The sequence below is a fragment of the Taudactylus pleione genome, unplaced genomic scaffold (genome assembly GCF_031769625.1).
Source record: "Taudactylus pleione unplaced genomic scaffold, aTauple2 ptg000609l, whole genome shotgun sequence".
Taxonomy (NCBI): Eukaryota; Metazoa; Chordata; class Amphibia; order Anura; family Myobatrachidae; genus Taudactylus; species Taudactylus pleione.
This window is the reverse complement of record NW_028285011.1, coordinates 14,959,546-14,973,481: the sequence shown is the minus strand read 5'-3', so window position 1 is coordinate 14,973,481 and position 13,936 is coordinate 14,959,546. Positions and strand designations below refer to the sequence as shown.

The 13,936-nt window shown below is 42.9% G+C and overlaps 1 protein-coding gene across 2 annotated transcripts in view; it reads left to right on the top strand.

Moving 5' to 3' along the window:
* Positions 1–13,165, top strand: part of LOC148480667 (uncharacterized) — a 149,649-nt gene extending 136,484 nt beyond the window's left edge. For both annotated transcript variants that reach the window (XM_088454077.1, XM_088454078.1), the window contains exons 11-12: positions 9,321–9,551; positions 13,015–13,165. In XM_088454077.1, coding sequence (XP_088310203.1) covers positions 9,321–9,551; positions 13,015–13,072 — 289 coding nt within the window. In that variant the 3' untranslated portion in view covers positions 13,073–13,165. The remainder of the gene's footprint in view (positions 1–9,320; positions 9,552–13,014) is intronic.
* Positions 13,166–13,936: the final 771 nt, after the last annotated feature.

The window sequence follows — 13,936 nt, the reverse complement described above, 5'->3', positions numbered from 1 at the left end:
ACGGTCAAGCCAGCCGGCCCTTTACTTATGACACAGGCGCACGCTTGGCACTACTTTGTTGATGCACGTGCGGCTACTGCGCACACAATTCACAAACACAGAAAATAATTTTTTTTTTGGTTTGGACTGGAGTGTACTTTCGGGGGTTACAGCACCCTTAACGGTCAAGCCAGCCGGCCCTTTACTTATGACACAGGCGCACGCTTGGCACTACTTTGTTGATGCACGTGCGGCTACTGCGCACACAATTCACAAACACAGAAAATAATTTTTTTTTGGTTTGGACTGGAGTGTACTTTCGGGGGTTACAGCACCCTTTAACGGTCAAGCCAGCCGGCCCTTTACTTATGACACAGGCGCACGCTTGGCACTACTTTGTTGATGCACGTGCGGCTACTGCGCACACAATTCACAAACACAGAAAATAATTTTTTTTTTGGTTTGGACTGGAGTGTACTTTCGGGGGTTACAGCACCCTTAACGGTCAAGCCAGCCGGCCCTTTACTTATGACACAGGCGCACGCTTGGCACTACTTTGTTGATGCACGTGCGGCTACTGCGCACACAATTCACAAACACAGAAAATAATTTTTTTTTGGTTTGGACTGGAGTGTACTTTCGGGGGTTACAGCACCCTTTAACGGTCAAGCCAGCCGGCCCTTTACTTATGACACAGGCGCACGCTTGGCACTACTTTGTTGATGCACGTGCGGCTACTGCGCACACAATTCACAAACACAGAAAATAATTTTTTTTTTGGTTTGGACTGGAGTGTACTTTCGGGGGTTACAGCACCCTTAACGGTCAAGCCAGCCGGCCCTTTACTTATGACACAGGCGCACGCTTGGCACTACTTTGTTGATGCACGTGCGGCTACTGCGCACACAATTCACAAACACAGAAAATAATTTTTTTTTTGGTTTGGACTGGAGTGTACTTTCGGGGGTTACAGCACCCTTAACGGTCAAGCCAGCCGGCCCTTTACTTATGACACAGGCGCACGCTTGGCACTACTTTGTTGATGCACGTGCGGCTACTGCGCACACAATTCACAAACACAGAAAATAATTTTTTTTTGGTTTGGACTGGAGTGTACTTTCGGGGGTTACAGCACCCTTAACGGTCAAGCCAGCCGGCCCTTTACTTATGACACAGGCGCACGCTTGGCACTACTTTGTTGATGCACGTGCGGCTACTGCGCACACAATTCACAAACACAGAAAATAATTTTTTTTTTGGTTTGGACTGGAGTGTACTTTCGGGGGTTACAGCACCCTTAACGGTCAAGCCAGCCGGCCCTTTACTTATGACACAGGCGCACGCTTGGCACTACTTTGTTGATGCACGTGCGGCTACTGCGCACACAATTCACAAACACAGAAAATAATTTTTTTTTGGTTTGGACTGGAGTGTACTTTCGGGGGTTACAGCACCCTTTAATGGTCAAGCCAGCCGGCCCTTTACTTATGACACAGGCGCACGCTTGGCACTACTTTGTTGATGCACGTGCGGCTACTGCGCACACAATTCACAAACACAGAAAATAATGTTTTTTTTGGTTTGGACTGGAGTGTACTTTCGGGGGTTACAGCACCCTTAACGGTCAAGCCAGCCGGCCCTTTACTTATGACACAGGCGCACGCTTGGCACTACTGTGTTGATGCACGTGCGGCTACTGCGCACACAATTCACAAACACAGAAAATAATTTTTTTTTTGGTTTGGACTGGAGTGTACTTTCGGGGGTTACAGCACCCTTAACGGTCAAGCCAGCCGGCCCTTTACTTATGACACAGGCGCACGCTTGGCACTACTTTGTTGATGCACGTGCGGCTACTGCGCACACAATTCACAAACACAGAAAATAATTTTTTTTTGGTTTGGACTGGAGTGTACTTTCGGGGGTTACAGCACCCTTTAACGGTCAAGCCAGCCGGCCCTTTACTTATGACACAGGCGCACGCTTGGCACTACTTTGTTGATGCACGTGCGGCTACTGCGCACACAATTCACAAACACAGAAAATATATTATATTTTTAGCACTTGGGGGGAGCACCCCTGATGGACAGAGCACCCCCTGGACAACACTACAGCACCTCTTTAGGACTGGGACACTGCACAGGACTTTGGAGTGGACACAGCCCCTATGGAGAACTGACTGCACAACACAGTCCAGCCAGCCCCTATGGACTTTGAAGTAGTGGACACATCCCCTATTAACAACAGCAGCACAGCACAACACAGCCAGCCCCTATGGACTTTGAAGTAGTGGACAACAGCAGCACTACACTACACTACACTACACAGCCCTAACTCCCACCCTCCCTCTTCACTGTCCACAGCCGAGTGAGAAAATGGCGCCGACGTGGGTACCTTATATAGGATCCAAAACCCGCGAGACTCGGAAGGCGGGAAGATGACGTTTTGCCTCGATTTCAGAATCCGAGTCAGGCGGGAAAAGTCGAGCCTGACTCGGATCGGACTCGGATCGGGGGGGCTCGGGGGGGTTCGGATTTCAGAAATCCGAACCCGCTCACCCCTAGTTATTACAGGTGCTGTCGAGCATGGGTCCTTACAAATAAACAATAATAACAAATTGAACATGCCAATAAATCAATGGATTGCTTTTATAAGTGTACTTCTCAGTAGACTCATCAAAATTAGAAAAACAGAAAATGAAATACCTAAATTCTGCTAAATACCACAACACTTACAAATAAAATGTAGGGCATAGCCGCCCCCTCCCTGCCCCCAAACGGCAGCAGAATGGCAGTCACTGACAGTCTGCTGCCAGTTTACGTGCGGGGGCTCGCAGACCCGTTCTGCACATGCACAGAACGGGTCTGGCGCCTGCGCAGATTCCCGATGTTCGAGAATCTGCATTCAGCAGTGCACTAGCGTGCACTGCTGAATTAGGCCCTGAGTACAGTGGCACCCTGGGGTTCCTCGGGACACTTACAGGGGTGCCTCAGGTTGGTGGTCCAGCTCCAAATCAAACTATTTATGGTCAATGTAATGTAAATATATAGACAAACAGAAGCGCAAACCTGTCCTCCAGCACCACATAACTGAGCCTAAGGATGACAGGATAGCAAAATTGACATCACTTTACTACTTCACTACATTTTCTTCTGAATTTCTCAATAACAAACATTTGGCTTAGGGGTGAAAACAATGCTGATACTCTAGGGCGCTGTAATTCAAAACAGTTTGGGAAATACTGGCTTAGGCACATGGTCTATAAGTTTGTACCGTAACGTGGCCAGACAATATTTGGCATTTTTAAAATGCCTGGTTACTGACTGGTTGAGAACTGCCTTATGGTCTTCGCCACATAGAGGAGACAACAAAGACAGAGGATGAAATAAAATGCAAATTTAGAGGTGCAAGTGAGGACGTGCTTAATCTGGATATGTTGACCAGAATGCAGAGGATGGTGGACGGGGGTAAAGGGACACCCCTTTGTAAACACCTGCACATAGTGCACCCAGTACATTTGTAACAATCTGGTATCCTAGTAAGAATATTTCTAGTGCTAGATGGATGGCAAGCTGATATATCATTATGGACTAGCCAGTCCTTAAGTTTCCATCCCCTAGAGTAAAGGCCCCCATACGCGGGGCAATTTTTCACCCGCTATGGCCGTTTTCGACCGATCATAACGACCAATTGTGTAAAAAATTGCGTTATCTAGATGATTACGACGCCGATGCGCGTCCCCGCAGTCATGTATAGGCATCGTAGATCAAATGGTTTTGCAGAAAGATTTTGACCTATCGAGTACGATGTGACACATAATACATCGGATTGTATTGTCGTTTGTACAATCGTACCTTTTCTCAACACAAATCATACAGAATGTCAAAGGTAGAATTTTCAAGGGAAATCATATGCCTTAAGAGTGCATCAGGGAAGTATCTTTAAAACCCGGGAAATCTGCATTTGTAGCTATCATAACCTTTTGGCAGTGTTGCTTGCTTGATCACTGGAAGTATGGAAGTTTTGTGCGATGAACAGGCCTTCACGGTGACTTGGGGGTGTGTTGGCTTGAGTGGCGCGGTGGCTTAGGGGCAGTATTTATGCAAATTCTGCATTGGAATCTGCTGAAAATGTCCCTCCAAAAATGTCTGCCGCCTAAAAGGAGACAGATGCTAGAGGTCCTACTTGACTTGTCAGGGAAGCGCAGCTTGCCTAGCTTTACCCGGAAGTGCCAGAAGCTGCATCTTCTACAGTGAAACCCCTGACAATGAGCATGAGACCCCTGACAATGAGCACGAAACCCCTGGCAATGAGCATGGAACCTCTGACAACAAGCAGGTAATTTAAAAGTAACTAGAAGCCTTACTGTGGGGCATAAAATGGTGTCAGGGGCATAACTGTATTTGGGGTAATTGGCATTATGGTGTGTGGCATAATGTTTAATGGGCATTACAGTGTGTGGAATGTGTAATGGGCATTACGGTGTGGAATAATGTAATGGGCATTACGGTGTGTGGCATAATGTGTATTGGGCATAAGGTGTGTGGCATATTGTATAATTGGCATTACGGTGTGTGGCATAATGTGTAATGGGCATTAGGGTGTGTGGCATAATGTGTAAGGGGCATTACTATAAGGAGAAAAAAATACACAATGTAGACTGTCTATGGGGGGTGGGGCACATTTTTAACTTCACACTGGGAGCCAAATTGCCTATAAATGGACCTGTATTCGTTTTACCAAAATGACACTTTTTTGGCAGAGGGAGCAAAATTTATAGTTACGCCACTGGCGATGATACTTTTTTTTTTAAGTCTACTATCATTCTTCTGTGTGTGTGGGAAACCAGGGAATTTTCTCTGGGGATAGCCAGTAGTTTGATTTTTGGCATGAATAAGGTCTCTGTAACTGTATCCATTGCCAGAAAATCACTTTATCTATTTGCTGAGTGGTTTACTTCTATATCATCAGAGATCCTACAGCATCTGCTCTTAAAAACTGAGACTACTGAAGTTCTCTTTTTGTAGATGTAGGATGATAGTTTGCTGCATGCAGGATGGTGTGCCCGTTGCTAGATTTCTGATATATGTTGGTATGAAGCATATTACCCTCTAAGGCAGGGATTCCCAACCACGGTCCTCAAGGCACACTAACAGTCCAGGTTTTAAGGATAGCCATACCTGAGCACAGGTGATTTAATCAGTACCTCAGTTATTTTGATTTAACCATCTGTGCTTAATGCATGGACATCACTAAAACCAGGACTGTTAGCGTACCTTGAGGACCGAGATTGGGAATCACTGCTCTAAGGAGACCTGAACATCCAAGTAGTGTACAAATATATAACTGATCTGGCAGGTGAATTTTATTGTTTCATCCAGGCTATTGATTCTGGCTTCATGTTATCAAATTCCACTTGAGAACCTATCCAGACAACAAAGAGATTATGTACCTCGTGAGGAAAAGATTTTACTTGCTATGTCAGGATCCAGAAAAAACATGTTTTTTTAATTTTTATTTCAAACATGTATGCATTAGCAAAAGCCAGAGCTACACGGGAACTTATGGCACAGCCCTGCAATTGCATGAAAACATTATTGTTGAATAAAAAAGTAATTTCTGGTGTCAGTTTGTGTAGTTTCAAAATGAATGATATATCAGGTCCTCCATATTTGATGTTATTAGTAAGTAGTCTGTGTGTAGGCTCCAACCCCTTCCCATCGAATATGTTGATGTAGAGGCTATGTACATAGGGGGTCATTCAGACCCGCTCGCGAGCGGCAGTACACTCGCAAGCGGGTCGATGTTCCCCACTGTGCATGCGCACGACGGAGGGAGATTCGTCGTGCGCATGCACGAGACCCGGGGAGCGACTGGCTTCCCATCGCTCCGGGTCTCGCACCAAAGGGGGCGTGCTGTCGATGTTGATTGACAGCACGCCCCCTATGGTGGGCGTGCCAGGGGCGTGCCTGCCAGACGGAGGCATTCCCATGGGAACGCCTACAGTCTGAAGCCGGCCCCACTGACATCACTAGTGATGTCAGTGGGAGTGATTTTGGCTCTGATAGAGCCAAAATCACTCCAGGGCTTGTGGCAGGGAGACCCTACCGCAGGGTCTCCGTCGCAAGTCCGATGGTCGTGATGGTCAAGACCATCACGACCATCATCATGGATGCTCGTTATAGCTGTGGGTGGTTACCCACAGCTATACGAGCGTCCAGGAGGCCGCTCCATTTTCATGGAGGAGGGCCCTGATTCAGAGCGAGCGCTCTGGTCAGAGCGTTCAGCTCTGAACCAGGCCCATAGTGCATAGGGGGCAGACTGGGGGTAAGGGAGACTATTCCTGTAACTTCAAGATACGCAATGTGGTGTATTTCAGTGTATTATCTCCTACAGCAGTTTTAAGCAGCATCCTTTTTAAACGTGGGAGTACGATCAGATGGTCTGTCATTATGCTTACCGTAGTTTCAGGGGATGTTTTTCAGCAGGTTACCCTGTTGGGTAATTATATGCAATAGTTTACTGCAGATAGATACAAGATTATTATGTTAATCTTTGTGGCCATAGTTCTTCTTTTTACCTTATATTTCTGTGTATGTTGGAGATGGGTTGTATTCACATGATTTAGATGACTACTGGGTAGAGTCATAATCGGTGCATTGCTGTCACCAGGTCCTGTCTAGTGACATGCAGTGCACTTGGGTGAAGTACAGAATAAGGGTAAGGTGTTTTTCAATGTATTTCTCGTCCCTGTTGAAGTTTACATAAAACAGAAAAATTGGATTATGGGGGCATGATTGCCTGAATTTCTTCCTTGTGTCTAAGTTCCATGAATTGGAGGGCACCCAGGAATTGTTACAGAAAGGAATACTGGTTTACTTTCTACTCTATATATATATATATATATAGAGAGAGAGAGAGAGAACAGACATGTGGCTTGTATAAACAAAATAAATCTAAGACGGCACTCATAGGCTTTTAAATAAATGTATTAAGATTTAACCTCTGCCATCAACATTTCTGGGCTACTTAGAGCCCTGTCTTCAAGATGTGATGAAGACCTATGAGTGCCATCCTGGATGTCTATTATTTATACAAACCTCCTACAACCTCATTCTCCCAATTTCCATTAAGAGGATTGGCACCAAGGAGTAGGATGATATTATACTAAGTGAAGTTGTGATGTCGTCCAAATCCATCCAGTGGAAGGCCCAGAACAGGTTCCCTGGGTCAAAGTTCTGCCCGGTGAACTCTGCCGTGAGATCTGACCAAGACCCCAACCACTCCATTACGCATCCCAGACCAATTGCCACCCCTCTGTGGAAGGCCCAGAACAGGCTCCCCAAGTCAAAGTTCTGCCCAGTGTACACCAAAGGGAGATTCGACCGGGACCTCAATCCCCTAGTATGTCTTCTGGGAGCCAATGTTACCACTCTATGAAGTTTTCATCCAAATGCATCCAGTGGAAGGCTCAGTACAAGCCCCCTGGATCAAAGTTCTGTCAACGAGAGGTCCGACTGGGACCCTAACCCCCCTAAAACCTGGCCAGGATCCAACTGGACCACCTCACATTGGTTTCATCCCAATCGGTGCAGGGGTGTGCGAATGCATAACTGGACAGACAAACAAACATACCAATGAATTTTATATAGAAGATTTGTTGCTCTGTTGCATTGTCGCGTTGTCACTATGTGGTCTAATAGCTTACTTTTTCAATACTAAATAACTATGTAGCATTTGCCAGCTTTACCTTGAGAGCTGTGGAAGATATTGACCAACAAACAAAGAAACAAACAAACTTCTTTTATTTATCTATACAGTGGCTATTCAACCCTCTAAACCAGGGATGTCAAACTCTCGGCCCGCGGGCCGCATGCGGCCCAAAGAAGCTATTTATGTGGCCCAACCATGTGGGCCCAAATACATATATTATACGGCCAAGCCACCCCTGCCACGATCGGAGCTCATCTCCGATCACGGCAGGAGTGACTGGGCCACATAATTTTTGTGTTGGAACGCTGGTCTCTGAAGCGAGAAGCCTCTGATCGCTTCATAGGCCAGCATTCCCAGAGATGCAGTTCACGGGTGACGTCACCTGCGTCACCCGCTATGTGAGCGGCCTGCCCTGCTGGATGTAGTTAGATCCAGTGAGTGGTGCCCAGCGGCCAGCGTGAAGAGAGGTAAGTAAGATAGAGGTAAGTGGGGTCTGTTCTATACTGGGAGGGGGCACAGCATAAGGGGCATTACTGGGGCTGTGCATAAAGGGGCATTACTGGGGGCACTACTAAGGGCATTACTGGGGGCTCTGCATACAGTGGCATTACTGGGGGCTCTGCATAAGGGGCATTACTGGGGACTCTGCATAAAGGGGCATTAATGGGGCACTACTGAGGGCATTACTGGGAGCTCTGCATAAAGGGGTATTACTGGGGGATCTGCATAAGGGACATTAATGGGGGCAGTACTAAGGGCATTACTGGAGACTCTGCATAAGGGGCATTACTGGGGACAAAACTTAAGGGGCATTACTGGGGGCTCTGCATAAGGGGCACAAATTTAGGGGGCATTGCAAAAGGGGCTGTAATACAGGGTAGAATTGCATAAGGGGCACTTCTACAGGGGGCAATGCATTGGTTTTTATTAATAATAAATCTTTAAATTTGCATATAAGACTTTTTTTTTTTTTTTTTTGGTGGCCCACTCACTCATAGACCTTGAAACTTTGGCCCGGTTGGTATTTTTAGTTTGACATGCCTGCTCTAAACAGTCTACAGATTTCTCTGTAATACAAATGACACACTTATTGTTCCAGATATTTTTATTGCGAACCACTAGGCTCTTCTCTTAGTGTAAGTTCATTATTTGTCTGCAGGCTTTTTTTTTTATTTTAGTTAATAAAAACTGAAAAATGCTCCTTACATAAATATTTAGCTCCGGTGCTTTGGAAGCTCCAAGTTTACATCGTTGAAAAATATTGCTCTAACAATGTGCTTTAAACTATCTGCAATCTGTATGTAGTAATATATTTTTAAGGTTGTCATTAGCAAATCATTGTTTTTGGTTGTTATTGTAATTATAACCATTATGACCATTGATAAAAATTATCTCATTATCAAAATGTCAAAGGCTTATAATATTTGGTATTTCATCATGATTTAAAAAAGGAGCAAAACATGACAAATATTTTTGTGTTTTATTCATATTTTGATTGCAATTACTTGTAGTCATGTGACTGTACAACTCATTTATTATAAAGGATCTTCTTTAATTTGATGTTAAATTAATGTTAAACTACAATGTTAATATTGTTGTATTCTATTTACTTTTTCCCATGTTTATAGACCACATTTAGCAGTGCTACCGCGGCGTCCATTTGCTCCTAAAAGTATTGCTGATTTAAAACTTGGCGATTTTGTGAAATTCTCGCGTCCAGGTGGTAAAATAAGTAAAGGCACAATCCAGTACAAGGGCCACCTCCCGGGGAGGGAGGAGTTGTACCTAGGAGTTGAGCTGGAAGGTGGTGAGCTTGGGAAACATGATGGCATTTTCCAGGGAGTTCGATATTTTGTTTGGTAAGAGAAGTAATATTTTGCTTTTTCATTTTTTTATTCTTTGCTAAGAGCCTCATGTATTCATGTATTTTGTAAAGTGTTGCACATTGCCTATTTTCCCTACAAAATATGATATGCATAGTGTAGCATACTTGTAAAATAATGTATACTTTATTAAGTGATACATGTATGTCTGCATACAATTGGATTAATTAAACACATGATAATAGCACTGGATAAAGGTTTAAGGGTCTATGTACTAAGCCAACCAATCAGCTCCTAACAGTCACTTTTCAAACACAGCCTATAAAGTGACAGGAGCTGATTGGTTGGTACTTTATCTCTCTTCAAGGCTTAGTAAATAGACTCTTTAGTATGTAGTAGACTTCCAAGGTGTCTTCATGTCTGACTTTGTATGTTTCTTTGTTTTCCAATAAAGAATTTAGCATTCTGCCACATAATAATCCTGGGAGCACTTTAGCGCAAATGTAATGACTTGTGGCCAGAGCAAGCTAGTAGAAGGCTTCAATACAGAAATTATGATTTTGCCTTGACAACCCAGAGGCCTTATCCCATATGTAAACAAAATGGCGGCCATTTCTGATGAATATTACAAAGAAAAAATTTAACGTTATTCATAGCGACCATGCAGATATTTGCTTTCATTTTATAAACTGCACAAAAATAACTGAATTGGATTGGCTGCTATGAGTGACCACCAGTTTCCTTTGCACTAGTCTTGCAGAACATATGTTAAAGTTAAAAAGAAATCGATAGAAGTAACTGAAATTTAGAATACATAATACAGTATAATGTATTTTACTGACCATAATCAGACCCTTATCATGCAGTCACAACATACCATATAGTCCAGTATGTTATGTAGCCACAATTGCCACCAATCCTATAACCAGAGTATCCCTGTACTGGTATTTCTATTAATTGTACTTGCTAACATGAAATGTAAAATCGAACCCTTCATAATAATACCAGTAGTAAGCTCAGCAGTAGCAATATGTTCAGCAAAAGTATATTAAAATACTAGTAATGTATCCTTTAGTTGTATTATGTATGTCACCAGTAGTAATGTCCAGTAATACATCTTTTGGTAGTAATATGCCAGCAATACACTTAAAAATAGAATTACACTAATATGCCAATTAGTATTAATGTCCAGTAATATATTCATTAGTAGTAATATACATATCTCGGTATGCAGTCAAAATGTTGACATTCAGACACCAGAATATTGACATGGTCTGAAGTTGATATTCAGAATGTCGACAGTCAAAATGTTGGCCATTATTAGGCTATTCAGCGTGAATCACATTATCAAGCTGCCCAGAACGCCCACTTCAGTAGTTTTCGAGCCAACTTGGAACAAACAGACAGACACAACGTTCTTATAATATTAGTATATATTAGGGATGTGCAGGCTCGGATAGGTTCGAGTTTGCACGTGGAGTTCGGATTTTTCCCTCCAAAAAAACGGAACTCAGAACGAGGCAAAACGTCATCTTACATGGACGAACATCATCATTCCTGGTCTTTTGTCCAGGAATGATGATGTTCGTCCATGCAAGATGACGTTTTGCCTCGTTCTGAGTTCCGTTTTTTTGGAGGGAAAAATCCGAACTCCACGTGCAAACTCGAACCTATCCGAGCCTGCACATCCCTAGTATATATCAGTGTAAAATTGGTCCTCAGGACCCCAAACAGCTCACGTTTTCCATGTCACCTAGCAGGTGCACAGATGTACTCATTACTCACTGACACATTTTAAAAGATCCACAGGTGGAGCTAATTATTTCACTTGTGATTCTGTGAGAAGACCTGGAAAACATGCACTGTTTGGGGTCCTGAGGACTGAGTTTGAGAACCCGTGGTTTAGATGATGCATGGCAGCAAAAGAGGGTTTCATATGATTAAAAATACTGTGAAAGTATTTGTGTTTTACAGCAAAGCACACATAGTAAATTACTAATGGGGTTTTGAACCAGCCTGCGAGGATAAAAACACACCTAGGTGGGTTAAAGTTGCCGTTTCCAGCCCCCTGGCCTGCTATAGGTCTTGTTTATATATAGAGAATGGACCATAAAAGGGAGTGATGAAGAAATGAATTACCGGAGTGTATATATATTTTTTTTTACTTAGTCCAGCATAGCCTTGACTTTGTCCCAACAGCATAGTTGTTATCCTTGTAGCCTCACAGCCCTGGGGTCATGGGTTAAATCAATACCCTATATGTGTGGAGTTTGTATGTTCTCCATGTTTCTCTGGTTCATTCAAAAAAATATGCTGATAGTTAATTAGCTTCTGCCATAAAGTAACCCTAGAGTCTGTGTGTATGTGCTTGTGTGTTAGGGAATGTAGACTGTAAGGTCCACTAGGTAGGGTCTGATGTGAATGACAAATGATCTTTGTAAAGCACTGTGATATACTGTACTCCAATAAGCCATAACATTAAAACCCCCCGCCTAATATTGTGTAGGTCCCCCTCGTGCTGCCGAAACAGCTCTGACCCGTTGAGGCATGGACACCACAAGACCCTTGAAGGTGTTCTATGCTATCTGGCACCAAGATGTTAGCAGCAGTTCCTTTAAGTCCTACTAATTGTGACGTTAGGCCTCCATGGCTTTGACTTGTTTTCCTAGCAAATCCACAGATGCTCAATCGGATTGATATCTGGAGAATTTGGAGGCCTAGTCCACACCTTAAACTCTTTGTAATGTTCCTCTAACCATTCATGAACAATTTTTATTGTGTAGCAGGGTGCATTATCCTACTGAAAGAGGCCACTACATCAGTGAATGTACTAGGTCTACAACAATGTTTAAGGAGGTGGTACATGTTAAAGTAACATCCACATGAATGGCAGGACCCAATGTTTCCAACATTGCCCATAGCATCAAACTGCCTTCGCCGGCATGCCTTCTTCCCAGAGTGTACCTGAGTCATACACACTAATCAGGGAAGAGTGTAGTGGGCTGGTTGATAACAGTACTTGTTAAATTACAGTCACACCCCTTGAACTGGCTGAATAACACCTCCTCAGCATGTAAACATTTAGAAATGTGCCTCTAGAAACCCTACGTTTGTCTCTGCACATTTTCTATTCTATGCAATGACTCATGTTTTTATTAACATTTAGGATATTTCAGTAAGAAAGTATTGAAAAAAGTCATTATTTGGTTCAGAATTACTATGTTATTGTCTGCATGCCTCTGTATTTGGGGGTGCAAATACATACTTTTTTTTGACATGTGGGGTAAATACTGGCTGCTTTCCCATGTAGCCCACAAATGCTGGATAGCTTTATTATTACACTGCAATTTAGATTCCCCCCCCTGCAGTGCAGCATGGTTTCACCAAGAGGCATAGTTACTTTCTCTTTCTTACTTTATTCCACAATCTGAATGAGGCCCTGCGTGCTACTGTATGTTCTGTAACACCAGCTAACTATGTTTTAATTCTCTTCTATCAGCAAACCCAACAAAGGAGTATTTGTCAACTTCAGAAAAATTATCATGGCCTGGACTTAAATGCTGAAGACAATTGTGACAAAAAATGCCAAGCAATTATGAGCAGACAACAGCAATTAGTGTTCTTTGCTCAGCTAAATTAATAATATTCATTCGGTTATTGATCATTATTGGTAGTCTATACAATATTTATTTGTGAATATGAAAAGTGTATTTATTTATTTTAATAAAATGCCAAATTTGCTTATCTTTGTGTATTTCTCAGTGATTCATTATATTGAATTTTCCCTTTGCATTCATAATTTTCTGGTTGTATTCATTAAGTACATATCACTTTTCAGACACTAACAAACTAAAAGGTACTCATCAAACACGTACTGAATTTGAAAACATAATATTGCAATTGTCAGCAAGCATACATATACTGTCAGTTACAAAACGAAACCGTTTTTCTTTTTTAATCATATCATTAATTTATAAAGCACTGACATATTACATAGTGATAGTGCTATACATGGAAGGGATCACTTTATATAGAGCCAACAGAAATTATACACGATAGATAGTAAGAGAAGACATAATGCTAAATCCTAGCAAATGAGGAAACTTGTTTGCAAGATAATTAGAAATGCAGAACTTTAATGCCAGTGTATACAGGGCCCTACTGTCTCACCCACTCCTGACATTAGGAAAGAAAGAGCAGCCAATAGGTGTGGGGTGCTCCTGGTATGCAGTGGTTAGTACCAAGGAAGGACAACCAGTGAACTGGTGACCAGGTCATGGGCGCCTAATGCTCATTGATGCGCGTGGTTCTATACCACAGAAGAGCTACTGTAGCACAAATTGCTTAATGCTGGCTATGATAGATATGTGTCAAAACACATAGTGCATCAGAACTAGACCATGGAGCAATGGAAGAATGTG